The sequence below is a fragment of the Ovis canadensis genome, chromosome 11 (assembly GCF_042477335.2).
Source record: "Ovis canadensis isolate MfBH-ARS-UI-01 breed Bighorn chromosome 11, ARS-UI_OviCan_v2, whole genome shotgun sequence".
NCBI lineage: Eukaryota > Metazoa > Chordata > Mammalia > Artiodactyla > Bovidae > Ovis > Ovis canadensis.
In genome coordinates, this window is record NC_091255.1 from 58,703,362 (window position 1) to 58,718,188 (window position 14,827).

The following is a 14,827-nucleotide window of genomic DNA, read 5'->3' on the forward strand; positions in this document are numbered from 1 at the left end:
CCGGACCATATCTGAGGCGAAACACGTTCGCATCCAAGCCAACACTGCGGCTCTCGTACTTGACCAACTGCTCACTTTCGTGCACAGGCACACTTGTGCGCACTCACATGGGTCACACACGCACACTCAGCTCATTCACTCACAAACACTGACTAAAACAGAGCGAAACCTCCGAGACTTCCCCTAAGGTCAGGGGAGAGGGACACTCCACCGCCTTTTGCTACGCTCTCCTTTCATTTTTTGTTAAGCTGCAGCAGCAATCTAAATTCAATTCACCACCCACTACTGGTGAATGATCTGCAATTTGAAAGCCGCTTTCCATTCCCAGTGCCTGAGGAACCAGAGCCCCTGGGAGGCCCTCATCCCCTGAGACTAAAATAGTGAAGGTGGTGGGGAGGTACAGGCTACACCCCTCCCCAGCCCCAGAGGGTGCAATCAGCTGGTGCAAGGAGAGGGAGGGTTCTCAGAGGAAGCGCCTTGTGAAAGAGAGTGAGAAGTAGCCCAGCTGATGGGCTGGCAGGTACTGATGGCCCACGAGAGCCGCAATGGTTTACAGACTCAGCTCTAAAGCCTGCAGGAACTTCTTACTGCCAGTAGGCATCCCTCCTGGCCACAGCAGCAGGGACAGGACACAGCAAAGGCTCCCCGGACTGGGGCATCTCTTCCCTCTGAGCCAGGGTTGGGGCTCCCTTTCAGCTCTATTCTGAAGGTGGTTGGTCTCCTCCCTCCACACTGTTGGTGAAAGGCCTGCCTAGACAGCAGGGTGCTCACCTTCCCATGTAGATATGCAGGTACATACAAGTTACCACTGAGCCTTTGTGTGGGAAACCTGGTCCAGCTTCTTCTAGCTGCTGCAGGAATGGAGATCCCTGCTGACCGAGAACCCCTTGCCCTTGGTCAGCTGATAAGCCTCGAGCCACATACCTGCTGCCTCAGTTTCCTCAAAGTCCTGTGGCAGGACAAAGTGCTGGCAACAGCATGCACTTTCCAAGGTGTTCCACTGACTCCCAAATGTGATCAGGTCCCCAGCGACAGCACAAATCCCAGCTGTGTGCCCCAGCTTAATATATGTAGAGACCAGCAGCTGTGACAGTGATCTGAGAGAAGGATGAATTGTTGCCTCGCTTTTCCCAACTCCAGAAGCCTCAGGGCCCCTCCAGGTCTTGCCCCATGCATACAGGCTTCCTATACCACCCCCAACCCTCTTCTTTTCACCGCTCTCTTCCCCTGTTGTGCCCTGGCCTCTCTCTCTCCCATTTTCCTGTCCTTTGCAGCATCAGAGACAAGAGGAGAGACTCAGGCAGAGGAATGGAAATGCCAAATTTAAAAATCCATCTGAATTTCAGATAATGAATCACTTTGAAATGTAAATATGTGGCAGATATTACATAAAATATACCTATATTTAAAAATAACACAACAGTGGGACCCCAGACTGATGAGGGCATCAAAGGTGCCTGAGGACACGGGGAGCTCCTCCCATCCCCAGTCCAGCTCGTCCATCCTCAGACCAGCCCCTTCATCCCAGTCTAGCTCCTCCATCCCCAGTCCAGCTTTTTGCAGACAGCCCTTCTGCACTCTATAGGGTGGAAAAGTGTGTGTCTCCATTGTACAGATTTGGTTTAGTTGAGACTGGTCTATGGTTTTGAGGATCTGCCCCAACCTGGAGTTCTTCCCAGCTCCTAGGCTGTATCGTCTGACAATGAGGAGCCAGGCCCACGGTGGTTGGAGTTTGGGGGCACAGCCTGGTGGGAAGGGACCCTGGCATCCTTGTCCAGAATCTGGAACCCTCCAGAGCCTTTCCCTGTGAGGAGAACTTCAGGGAGTGCATGAAGTTGGATTAAGAGGCTCGTGTGTGTGAGGGCAGAGCCCCGCCATGGCCTGGGGAAGGCTCAGGGAAGACTGGAGGTTTGGGGGCAGCGGGAAGAGCGGCAGAAGTCCTAACCAGTGCCCGTCTGGGAGCCCACAGCTTCAGCAGCCTTGGACAACATGACAGAAGATGGCCAGGGGTCCCCTGTGCACAGGCCACACTCCCCCAGGAGGACTCAAGTGGTGGTAGAGAGTCTGTGACACCTCCTGCTTTCATAGTCTTCTGGTCATTTCAGTACCTGTGAGAACATTCCTATAAATAGCACATCTAGTGACTACAAATGGGCATTTAAGGTGAAGCTAAAACAGATACTAATGTTTAAAAATTGAATCAATATAAAACAATTTTTAGGACATAGGGGTATGTGAAAAGTGAAAGTGTTAGTCGCTCCGTCGTGCCTGACTCTTTGCTACCCCATGGACTGTAACCCAACAGGGTCTTGCATCCATGGGATTCTCCAGGCAAGAATACTGAAGTGGGTTGCCATGCCCTCCTCCAGGGGATCTTCCAGACCCAGGGATCAAACCCAGGTCTCCCGCACCTCAGGCAGATTCTTTACCGTCTGAGCCACCAGAGAAGCCCAAGAATACAGGTAGCCTATCCCTTCCCCAGGGGATCTTACCAACCCAGGAATCGAACGGGGGTCTCCTGCATTGCAGGCGGATTCTTTACCAGCTGAGCTACCAGGGAAGAACTAATTTTTAGGACATAGGGATATGTAGTGTTGTGAAAAGCACAGAGGTTAGGCTGGGGAGGCTGGCACGGCAGGCAGGCTGGCGAGACAGGCTCTCTGGGGTGTTTCCCTGGCAGGTAGACAAAATATGAGAGATTGAGAGCAGAGGGTGGTTTGGTGGGCCTGACGTAGGCTCAAGGGACCCCACACACCTTTCTCAGGGGGCCAAGCCCTCACTGCTGGAAGACACCAGCTGCCCTCCCACCTGACCTCTGGACTTGAAATTGTTTCGTACTTTTGCTTTCCTTTTACTTGTCAACACACACACTCCCTCCCAGAGTCCTGTCAGGCAGGTCAGCGTGTGGTCTCCATGTCACCTGGTCCAGGGGCAGACTAAGGTTGACCTTTGATTCATTCACCTCTGCCGGACACCTGCCCAGAGCTCATTGGAGGGGACTGACTGCACCCTTTGTGTGGCATCGGCCTTGCAGGGAATTCTGAGCAGGTCAGTCGGGATTGAGCACCTATTGTAGGCAGAGCATGTGGGGGCGCTAGGGACCCTCCCCCCAGCACTGTGTGTGCGTGTGTGTGTGTCTGTGTGTGTGTGTCTGTGTGTCTCTGTGTGTGTGTGTGTCTGTGTCTGTGTCTGTGTGTGTGTTTCTGTGTACTGTGTGCAGTGACAGGGTGTTCTCCTAGGGAGTGGGAGTAGAATTCTGGAAGCTTCTGAAAAGGGGGTGGCTTCGCCAGGCTAGCTTGTCCTGGCTCCCCATGGAGTGAGACCCTGCGTAGTTCAGGACTGTGAATGAACCCACTCATTCATCTATTTTCAATCAACATCCTGGTGGCTCAGAGAATCTGCCTCCGAGGCACGAGACTCAGGTTCGATCTCTGGGTCAGGAAAATCCCCTGGAGAAGGGAAGGGCAACCTACTGCAGTATTCTTGTCTGGAAAATCCCATGGACAGAGGACCCTGGCAGACTACAGTCATCGGGGTCACAAACAGTCGAACAGGACTGAGTGACTTTCATTTTCACTTTTCACTCAACATCCCAGAAAGTGTCCTAGGAACTTGCAACACGACTCGTAAATTTATGGAAAGGATGAAAGCTGGACAATGGTCAGGAAAAGGTGATGAGGAAAGGTTTTGAGGGGGTGAGCTTCCTTCTGGATACTATAGACCCCTGGCTGTCTCCCTCCCAGAGAGAGCACACCTGCCCTTCCCACCAAGTCTCCTGGTTGCACTGGGCATTCGGTGATGATGCCAGGTCACCAGCAGGAGGCTCCCCCTCTCACCCAGTGAGGGATCACTGCTCTCAGAGCACAGGCTGAGGTGGCATTCTTCCTTTGGTTCCCTGGGGGGTGAGCCCTCCATGTGACCCTGAGGACACCTGCCTGCTCGAGCCTTGGAACCAGTGAGCAGGCCTCCCGGGAAACATATTCTTCGGTGTGGGGAGACTTGGTCTGCCTCCCATTCAATAGGACACCCAGGCCCATGTTCGAAGGGGAACAGGGGGGCAAAGGCTGTTCCGAGGTCAATGGAAGCAACAGAGTGGCTGGGGTCCGAGGGGAGACCTTGAGGAGACTGGAAACGCTGGGGGTCCTGCCCAAGGCTTCCTCCAGGACGGTCAGTGGCCAGAGATGAGCACACAAGATCAATCTCCTGCCTGCTCAGGCAGGCTCAGGGTAGGACATCCCTGGGCAAGGGTCTCCCTCCAGGCAGCCCCAAAGGTTCTGGCTAGGAGGCCAGGAGTCACTGTCCACAACCAGCAAGGATGCCTTTGGGCATTATGGGTCGCTGGGCACCATTCTGTGTATGAGAACCCTCCAATTTAAGAAAAGTTATTTTGTGAAAAATACTCAGGAAAAGAATTGAGCAGATTTTATCTGAGGTGCGAGGAAAAGCCTCAGCACAGGAAGTTACAACACCTCTTTCTTGAACCTTTAGTGATGAGCTATTTATGCCTTCTCCCGGTAACTGATGAAAGGCAGGTACTGGATTCTGACCACATGTGAAATCTCAGCCTCTCGTGTATTATGCTGATAAGGTTGGGGCAGGATCAGGGCAGCTGTCTCTCTTCACTCAATCACCAAACTCTCGTTTTTTTTTTTAAAAAAAAGGAAGTCGTTGATTAAAACTATGTTAATATTCTTATGAAAAACTAATTTCCAAGGAGAGATAAACAGCCCTAGAGAGAGCCTGCCTTCCAGGGGTGAAAACGCATGATGGACAGCATAGTGGCTTGTGCCCCGCGGCTGGCAGGGCCTGAAGAGCCCCACGTGGGGCCAGTGCCTTGGCCAGGGCGACAGGGTGCTTCACTCTTCCGTGCCTCAGGCACCACTGGTCCTCCTGGAAAGGAAGCAAGATTAGACCTGTGACATGCCACTTGCAAACATACCTTGAGGAATATTCAAGATCTGAGCGTAAAAATAGACAAAATTTGACCGTGATGGGTATTCCACCATCTGGGAAGCCTTTTCAAAGGGATACTCTAAACAAACAAACAAAAACTACTTCAAAACAAAACCCTGAAGCCTTCAAGGAAAAGAAAGACAGGACGACATAACCACATGGAGTCTTTATTTCAGAGACGATCTGGAGAGACATGATGATGGAAAGCTACTCACCCTGGAAAGCAGTTTGTTTCTTTAAGGGGTGAAAGTCTTAGAAAGCTGTAAGGAGAAGACAGACACTCCCAGGAGGAGGAGCAAAGGCTTTGCAAAGGCAGTGACCATGTGGAAATCTGAAGGGCCAGAAACAGGAGGAGCTGGTCAGCCCTCCACAGCAGCAGGTGTCACCAGGAAGAGGCGGAGCTAGAAGCCAAGGGGACTGGGCTGCTCACAAGCTAAGACAAAGGGACTCCTTGCAGCCACTGAAGTCAGGCTTCAGGATCCAGGGAGGCAGACCTCACCAGCAGCACACTCACTACACAGTGAGACCCAGACAGAGAAGTGGACAGAACATGACCAGAATGCTCCCTCCAGTGTCTGTGGTTTGTGCCTGATATTTCCAGTGAGGGGAAAGCTGAGGTCTGGGGAAGGAGGGGGCCAGTGTGAGTGTCCTGGGGCAGCCTTGACCAAGGACCCCAAACAAGGGATCAGAAGAAGCAAGTTTGCCCTCCTCCAGGTTGGAGGCCGGAAGTCCACATCAAGGCATCAGCAGGACCGCAGGGAAATACCTTCTTTGTCTCTTCCAGCTTCTGGTGGCTCTGGCGGCCCCTCACTTGTGGCCACATCCCTCCAGTCTGTGCCTCAGTCAGCTCTGGCCCGCTCCCTTGTCTGTTTCTGACAAATTTCTCTCTTCTTACAAGAAACCAGGCACCTTACACAGGGGCCCACGCTGCTCTAACACGACCTCCTCTTTATTTGTGGCTGCAAGGCTCTATTTCCAAGGAAGGTCACCTTCGCATGTTCCGGGTGGACGTGTATTTTGGGGCCACCTTTCACCCTTCCCTGATGGATCAGTGGGAAAGAAAGTGCCTGCCAATGCAGGAGAGGCAAGTTTGATCCCTGAGTCGGGAAGATCCCCTAGAGAAGGCAATGGCAACCCACTCCAACATTCCTGCACGAGAAATCCCACGGACAGAAGAGCCTGGTGGGCTGCAGTACATGGGGTTGCAGAGAATCAGACATGGTTTAGCAACTAAAGAACAACAACATTCACCCCAGTACATACAGTACAGAGGGCGAGAAGAGAGAGACAGGAGTGGGCTCTCTAAGCTGATTCCACGTATGTAAAATCACATCCATGTGTGTGCACAGAACACGTGTCTCTCCAGTGACTTCTTTCTTCCTCAACTACAAATGCTGTACTCATGTGAGAAAAGGAGGCTGTCCTTCTGATGGTAAATTAGAATAGAAGCAAGTATACAAAATCAAGGGAAGCAGGAGACAGCACCAGTCACAGGTATCTTGGGGCTGAGACTGTCCCTCACCATTTCATTCTCCTTGTTTGACCCAGAGTCTCCTGGAGTCAGGACTGGGGCTGGTCACCAACGGCCCCAGCTCCTGGAAGCGATTCCATCCACACTTTCCTTTGCTCCTGGCCCTTCTGTCCAGTCCCCCAAAAGTGGAAAAAAGAAATGAGAGACACGGAATTCAAAACCAAAGGATACCAACTCCATGGCATTCTGGAAAAGGCAAAACTCTGGACACAGTAAAAAGATCAATGGTTGTCAGGAGTTGGGGGGAAGGATGGATGAATGGATGGAACACAGAGGATTTTTCAGGCAGTGAAGCTACTTTTTGTTGTTGTTCAGTTGCTAAGTCGCATCCGATGCTTTGTAACTCCATGGATTTTAACCCGCCAGGCTCCTGTGTCCTCCACTATCTCCTGAGTTTGCTCAAACTCATGTCCATTGAGTTGGTGATACTATCTAACCATCTCATCCTCTGTGTAGTACCTAATGGTAGCTACATGTCATTATGAAAAACAATAGTGTTAGTCGCTCAGTCATGTCTGAGTCTGTCCATGGAATGTCCCAGGAAAGACTCCTGGAGTTGGTTGCCATTTCCTGCTCCAAGGATCTCCCTGACCCAGGGATTGAATATCCATCTCTTGTGTCTCCTGCATTGGCAGGCAGATTCTTTACCACTGTGCCATCTGGGAAGCCCAAATGTCAGTTTTACTGGATGCCAAAGCCTGAGATGAGCATTTGTCTCAGAGGAAGTGAAAGTACATCTTTCCGGACTGTAACTCACGAGTTCCACAGGAAGACTCTTTTTGTTGATAAAAGCCAATCTGGAGAGTGGACCAAGTGTCCCCAAATGCCAATCCTCAGAATGCAAGAGCGGAAGAGGGGCTGGGGGCATCCAAGGTGGTCTCAGGCTGGTCTCAGGTTCAAGAGGCCATACGAGATTCTGTGTGTCACGACCCGTGTATACAGGACACATGGCTCAAGGCGTTTTGCGTATTTTATATAAAATTCAAGATAACCCCAGCAATATAACTGGACTTGTCTCCCAGGGACCCATTTCCTGTCTCATCTGTGTTTCTCATCTGTCTGACAGTGGTCCCACTGCAGACATTATAAAGGTGTCGAGAAAGGTCATGACACAGTTGGGTCAGGAAGGAGCTTGGGGACCCTCGCCCACCCTGGCCAGGGTGCAGCCCCTCTCACTGGCTTCCGAAGGAGCCTAAGGGAAATCTGACTCATCAGCTTTCCTTCCTCCAGGGAATGTCCCCAAAAGCAGTAAGGAGGACAAGGGACCCCTTAAAACTCATCCACGTCCTGCTGGCCATGCTGACCTCAGCATCCCCTCTCCTCGCTCCCAGGATGCTTTGGGTCCTCTGGCTTGTGGCCGCCTTCAGGAGTGCTCAGAGTGGAAGTAAGTCTCATGGTCCCAACTCTGCCAGGTGGGGCCCCAGCAGGGGCAAGCCGGGTGTGGGAGGAGAGACCAAGATCAGGCCAGGAGGGGCCCAGGCTTCAGGTCATGCCAGTGAACTCAGGAAGGGCAGTCAGTGGATGTCCTGAGGTCCAGCCATGACCCACACGCGTGACTTTCCCCCGCACAGCCTGGGACAACCCCAACTGCACCAGCGGTGTGGTTTCTGTGTTGAGGGGCCAGCCAGCCACAATGAGCTGCAGCATCTCCAGTGCCTTCTCCCACATCAACATCTCCCTGAAAGCGAACCCCACGGCACCCTGGAAGCTCATCTTCAATGTAAAGGCCCCAGGAAACTTCTGCCAGGATGGATGGCAGCTCTGGATTTGGGAGGGAGAGGCGTACCTAGTAACTGAAGAAGCCCTGGACACCCAGGCAGGGCAGTACAAGTGGAGTCTGAAGGGGCGCCAGAGACACATCAGAACCACTACCCTGAACATCTCAGGTGAGCAGGGTGGGGTTGAGGGGTGATTCCAGGAGCTTCTCTGTTTGGCTGAGGGGGGTGGGGAGCAACTCAGGAGGAGTGACTCCTGCCCATCTGACGTGCCCAGAGCCACAGGAGTGAGGCCTGAAGAGGACTTCCACCCTGCCCCACCCATGATGCAGATGTGCCCTCTCTGAGCTTCTCAGGGCAGTCCCAGCAAGTGTGCTGCTCACTGTCGCGGTCTGCTCAGGGAGCTGGCGCCTTCCCTCCCTAAACACGGCCTGTCCCCCCACCCCGACCCCTTGATTTGCTGCAAGCTCCCCAAGTCACCATTGCTCCCTCCCCCCGCTTCGCCTGTCATACGCAGTCAGAGTCACCCTGAGCGCTGAGGACAGGAAACAAGGGTCCAGCTTTGCCCTGGACCACAAACAGTGGGAAGGGCTGAGAAGGCACCTCTCAGCCTAGCTGGTCCCTGGGCGGGGAACCCAGCGAGGCCTTCATGAACTCCTGTATCCAGGGCTCATCTGATACCTAGGGTGGAAGGAATATGTCAGGGTAGGCCCTGGGCAGGCCCCCACCAACCTGCCCTCTGTCTCTTTGGCAGACCCACAAGACCTCCTCCTCACACCTTCTACAGGTAGGTGTTCCTATCTTCATCCCGAGCTACAGGAGGGGAGCCCCCAGAAAGCCCCCTCGGGTCTTCCCTTCACAGACACCCTCACCCTCTGTGCCTGGAGCCCTGCCCATCCCATGCACCCATCCCCCTGCCACTCTCCCACCCATGGGCTTCCCAACCACAGGCAATGTCTCCTCGAGGGTGCCCCCAAAGGACGAGATCCCGCCCACTCCCCACAGGCCTGGAGAAATCGACACCCTGTTTCGATGTTAAACCTGAACACAAGAGGCAGATCCTGGTAATATTCCCCATCCTTGCCCTGGTCGTCCTCCTCAGCCTGCTGATCTGCACACTGGCGTGGTCCCAAAGGTGTGGCTCCCTGAACTTCAAGCTACATAAGGTATTGGCCACTGAGCCTCGTCTGTGGGCTTGGGTGGGATGGGGTCATCTCAGACACGGCATAGACTCTCTGCTCCATGGTCTCATACCCACCGAGACTAGTGAGAGAGTGGGGAGCATTGGAGGTCCCCGAGAGCCAGAACCCCTGCCCCACCGGACTCCAGCCAGCAAATGCAGTCCCAGTCCCAGAACACAGATGCCCCACCGCAGACAGGCCACGGAGTCCGCACCATCCCTAGGACCCCCTGGGGGATGGCATGGGGGCTTCCTGCTCCTTCCAGGAGACCTAAGATGTGCGGGTGGGGGATGTTCCTACAGGAAGCGCTTACAGGCAAAGGTGTCTGCGCGTGGCTTTCATCCCTCGCATCCTACCCCCTTCTCCAGGTAAGGAGGCTCTGAGCCTGGGCTGGGGAGCTGTGTGCACTGGACTCTTTAGAGGGGACGTGCGGGGAAGAGCAGGCTGAGGACCAGGAAGCTTGGCAACTTCCTGGCCTCTTTCTGATCGATATGCCAGGGAGGGCTCCTTAGCAGGTTCTGGGGCCCAAAGTGCAAAAATCTCACGTTCCATAGCACTTGACCTAACAGGACCCGCCCCCTCCACCACCCCACCCAGGCCTGGGCTCCTCCCCAGGGCAGGAGAGCCATGATGCGGTCACCTGGGAGACGCCCCAGTCTGGGGTGTCCTCAACTGATCATGGACACTCTCTTGTCTTAGAACATGAGGAAGAACCAGTTTGAGGGACTTTCCAGGAAGCACTTGTGGAACCAAAATGAGGATATCAGTGGCCTGAGATGATGCATGAGGCCTCCTCCACCACCCCCAAAGTGTAGAGCAGCTCCTCTGGATGGGAGGCCAGACAGGTGGCTGCTGGTGGAATCTGTGTCCAACCTCCCTGGTCTTCCCCAGCCCTGGGGCTCCCCTCTCCGCCACCTGCCCCACGTGTACAACCCCACTGAGTGTATTCTTTGTTGCTGTTTTTTTGGAGGTGGGATGGGACGTCTTTTTTTCTTCCTTTCCTCTTTTGTTCTCTTATGATTTGATGACTTTAGTGCTGCACCTGAATTCCTTTTTCTTCTGTGTGTATATCCATGATAACAGACTTTTGGTTTGTTGTGACCATGAGACTCTGATACAGCAGTCTACACATACGTGCATGATTGTTTTAAGTTGCTAATCTCTCCTTTCCAGTGCATTTCAAATATCCTGCCTGTGTACTCTCCTCCTCTCGTGATTACTGCTTTTGCTTTCTTGTCTGTGTGTGTGGATGGTTTGCTTCTTTCACTGTATATTTGCCTTTAATGGTGAGCTGTCTTATTTCATCCTTTGCCTGTTTCTCGTTGTGGCCTTTTCTTTTCAGTGTAGAGAAGTTCCTTTAAAGATAGAGCTGGTTGGTGGTTCATTGAATATGTTCGTAAAAGGTACATATAATGTGATAAAAAGAAGGATTTTCTAGAAGCACTACCTTCAGTGCTTTGCGAAATGTCCACATTGCTAATCCTCAGGATGAGTACATAAACCGACTAGCAAATCATCGAGTGAGCTGAGAAATGTATCTTTAAGTGAAGAAAATAAAACCTGAAAGGAGCTGCTGTGAGTCTTACAAGCTAAAAAGTCCCAACCAGGGCTTCCCTGGTGGTCCAGTGGTTGAGACTTTGCCTTGCAATGTAGGGCACGCGGGGTCAATCCCTGGTGAAGGAATTAAGATCCCAAGTTCTGTAGGGCAGTTAAGCTTACATGCCACACCTAGAGAGCCCATGAGACCTGACACAACCAAATAAATACATATTAAAAAAAAAAAGGAGTCTAAATACACGCAGAAGGCCAGATATCTGGGAGTCCTCACTCACCATGAAGCATCTCAGATGGGACACGATGCACGGTGCCTGGCGACCGTCCCCACAGGAGGGTAACGACCACAAACAGCTTCGCTGGTACCCAGAGTCCAGGTCTAGAACTCACTGTATTTGCATCTCCGAGATTAAAGAAAGGTTCATGCCAGAAATGCTGGGTTTGTTCCACCCCCGTGGGCCAGGCCACTAAGACACAGTGGGAACGGCACGGGGAACCACCATGCTTTGGGGGCCGTGGAAATCTGTTCCGTTTTGGCTAAAACAGACCAAAGGTGTTTTGAAGTCATTCAAAGGTCATTTTCATATTGCTATCACGATGGGACAGGCTCACATTAAGTCATTCAGCCCCTGCACACCCAAGGCAGGAAGCCTAGAAAGAAATACTGTGCCTGGGTCTTTGACTGATTTTAATTTTTAACTTGTTGCTTATCTGGACATTCAAGGATTTCTCTAAAGGAGTTTAGCTCTGAGTCCTTGCAGTGCCCTAGAGACCCTTCCCCACAGGCCCCCCTTGCTCCTCCTCAGCCACACGGGCCCTCTTGCAGGCCCTCAGAAACCCCAGGCACTCTCTGGCCCTTGAGCTTCCCTGGTGGCTCAGCTCTAAAGAACCTGCCTGCAACGCAGGAGACTCAGGAGACATGCGTTCGATCCCTGGGTCCGGAAAATCCCCTGGAGGAGAGCATGGCAACCCACTCCAGTATTCTTGCCTGAAGAGTCCAATGGACAGAGGAACCTGGTAGGCTACAGTCCATAGGGTCACAAAGAGTCAGACACGACTGAAGTGACTAAGCACATACGTCTTCAACCTCAGCTCACCATTCCTGTCCCAGATAGACAGCAAAAACTTCATCGATCTTAGAGCCACTGGCATACCTATCAATAGACCTATCACATCAACTAAATGTATCATCAGGTCAATTTCCTCTTAGCCAGGCCTCAGAGACGCTCTGGGCCAGACTGAGGCCGCCTGATGCGCACGCAGGCTGGAGCGACACGGGGTCTGGGTCACTGCGGTTACACATCTGCACCCAGCTTCACATCACACACGACGCTGCTCCAGGACTTGGGAGCATCTGAGGCCTGATTGTCAGACCACATAGGAAAACCACCAGGGCCCAGTGGATAGGAGGTTTCCAGGAGATGGTGTCCACCCTGTGTTCCAGCTCAAACCACCTACACACAACTTCTAGACACCGTAGAGTGGATGGCTATTCATATACATCAGGTGCGATACGGCAAAGATCCTTATAGGGCAGCACAGATCCCAGGTCAAAGACCCACCTCAGCCCCACGTCCTGAAGCTTCCCCTAGATTCTGCTGCGGGTCTCTCGACCATCAGAGCTGAGATCACCCCAAGCCTCTACCCCACAGTGAGACTTTCCAGCCCTGCCTCATACCACATGGCTGTGGGGTCAGCTCTGGGCTGTACAAGGAGGGCACACCCAGTTCAGGGTCAGTGGGTGCTCAGCCTGAAGAACACTCTGGGCTGTGCCCTGCAGATGCCTGATTGATGTAACCTCGTTAAGATCCAAAGACCCACAGACACCCCAGACTCAGTCCTGCTTAAGAAGAGATTCACCATCCTCTTTTATTCACCCTGGGCCAAGAGGAAGGCAGAGGAGGGGGACTCAGCCTCTAGGCCACAGTCCTCCACCCAAAGATGGGCTGCGGGCACCAGTGGGCCCAGAAGGCCTGGGGAGAGCCTGGCTGCTGTGGGAGCCTCGGCCCTGGGATAGCTGCCACGCTTCCAGCCCCTCAACCCAGGGTCCCAAAACTATGGACTGAGGCCCAGGTGGTCACCATTGTCCTGGCCTCCTTACAACACCAGAGGCTGGGAGGGACTGACGTCTCCACAACAGCCCCGGTAGCCATTAACAATGAATGAGGTCTTGGGTCTGGAGAGGAAGAATGCTGAGTGGCCCAGAGACTGAGAAATGGGGCCCCCTGCAGCATCAGGGGAAAGGGACACAAATATCTATAAGTGGGAGGGAAGTTTCTGTCAGATGGATTCTTTACCATCTGAGCTTCCAGGGGAGCCACAGAGTGACCCTCAAAAAAGACTTTGTATCTGGCTGATCCTCCTCCAGCGTTTGGGGTTCCCAGCCACATGCCATGGCCACACAGACCAGCTGGGTTTAATGCATTCATTTCCCTGGAATGTAGCAATATTGGTGGGTTTTTTTTTTCTTTCATAAAGTTTATGTGGGCAGCTAGCAGCTGAAACCAGATATAGCAAAATGTCCATCTCCCCATCATGCCTGAAAGCTACCTATTCTTGCAAAGGGTTCTGGTTTCACAACCTGCCCTCCCAGTTCATGGTGAGCATGCCCATCTCCCCATGTAGGAAGAGAGTGGCTGTGGGTTCACGCCCCTTGTCTCATGGGTGCCTCAGGCAGGCAGGGTCACTGCAGGCTGGGTGTGGGAGGCAAGTGAGGGTGCGGAAGGGACTGGGCGCCTGTCAGCACTCTCACTGAGAGTTGTTTGCCATCGATGGCTCCCTGCTCCCACCATCGGCACAAAGCTCAGTCTTGTCTCTTCCAGCAAGAGTCAGGCCGTTACCTCTGCCACCAGCCCAGTGTGCCCCTGGGTATGGCCCTGTCAGCGCTCCCCGCCCTGCTGCCTAGAGACACATGGAAGTCTGGGTGCCTTTGGAGTTGGGGCCACAGGCTCCCCTGATGGAAGGTTCCCAAGGAGGGAAGGCAGCAGTACGCCTCTGCTCAGATTCCCTCTGACTGGTGCCTGCTGCCTCCCCAGTGCGCAGGGGTTGGGGGAGGCGCACCTTCCACCCTGGCTTCAGGTCTCCCGTGTCCCCCTGCCCCCACCTGCAGGGACGGATGCTGCCCTGTGAGCCAGGCTGGGGCTCCCCTGGTTCCCGTGAGCACAGAGGGGGCCTGAGCCCTGTGACCTGGGCCCAGCTACCCACCCATGCCTACCAGGCCACCGAGGGGACTGATTCACGCTTCTGGGGTGCACGGATTAAGGAAAGTCTCTGATCCTTAAGGCCTGAGTGATGCTGATCTGGAGAAGCCGCCCACCCTGGCCCCACCTGTGAAATGGAGAGGCCGCCCCGCGGACACGGAGCCCTCAGCCCCAGACCTTCACTCAAACACGCCAGACACCACAGGCGCAAACCTGGGACGCTGCTGGGAGAATTTCCTTTTTCTCTCACCACCTCGTAAAAATAGCATCTCCTTCAAAACACACTTTCTAGGAGGCTAGGACAAAATGCTGAGGATTAAACGTTCTGGGCAAACCATAGCAATGCGGCCTCAGTGCCTGGCCGCCTGCCCTCGTGGAGACCGGGCTCGTCACCGGCTCTCATCTGAGTGATTGGCTGAGGCGCTCGGTGAATAACACATTTGTCAGTTAATAACCATCTCTAAGATTTATTTCAGTTTAGTTTATTTGTTTTGAGGTCAGAGAAAACCCAAGCTTGTTCGGAGAATGAGCCGGGAGGGCCAGCCCCGGGCCGCAGGCGCAGGTCGCACGCGCTCCGCTTCCGCTCCGTGACGGCCCTGCCCGGGGGCTGCGGACCCGCCTGCGCTGGAGGATCCGCGGGACGCACGAGGGCCGCTCTCGTCACCGCCACCCACCCCGCTGCTGCACACGGCG

The 14,827-nt window shown here is 53.6% G+C and overlaps 1 protein-coding gene across 2 annotated transcripts; it reads left to right on the top strand.

Annotated features, from left to right (window-relative positions):
* The first annotated feature begins 2,842 nt into the window (after window positions 1–2,842).
* Window positions 2,843–10,954, top strand: LOC138415310 (secreted and transmembrane protein 1A-like). Of its 2 annotated transcripts, none has more exons than XM_069543735.1 (7): window positions 2,843–3,048; window positions 7,715–7,868; window positions 8,056–8,370; window positions 8,954–8,986; window positions 9,205–9,365; window positions 9,683–9,748; window positions 10,080–10,954. In XM_069543735.1, exons 2-7 carry the CDS (start codon window positions 7,718–7,720, stop codon window positions 10,158–10,160), a joined length of 807 nt encoding a protein of 268 aa, XP_069399836.1. In that variant the 5' UTR covers window positions 2,843–3,048; window positions 7,715–7,717; the 3' UTR covers window positions 10,161–10,954. The 2 variants fall into 2 exon arrangements, with proteins under 2 accessions (XP_069399836.1, XP_069399837.1); XM_069543736.1 differs by having other exon boundaries at window positions 2,880–3,048; window positions 7,816–7,868.
* The last annotated feature ends 3,873 nt before the right edge of the window (window positions 10,955–14,827 follow it).

What these genes read in the sequence shown, in the direction of transcription:
- LOC138415310 (XM_069543735.1), top strand. Translation starts at nt 7,718, where the DNA reads ATGTCCCCAAAAGCAGTAAGGAGGACAAGGGACCCCTTAAAACTCATC. An exon ending in CACTACCCTGAACATCTCAG is followed by an intron (nt 8,371 to 8,953) that starts GTGAGCAGGGTG and finishes TCTCTTTGGCAG; the next exon opens with ACCCACAAGACCTCCTCCTC. An exon ending in CATCCTACCCCCTTCTCCAG is followed by an intron (nt 9,749 to 10,079) that starts GTAAGGAGGCTC and finishes CTCTTGTCTTAG; the next exon opens with AACATGAGGAAGAACCAGTT.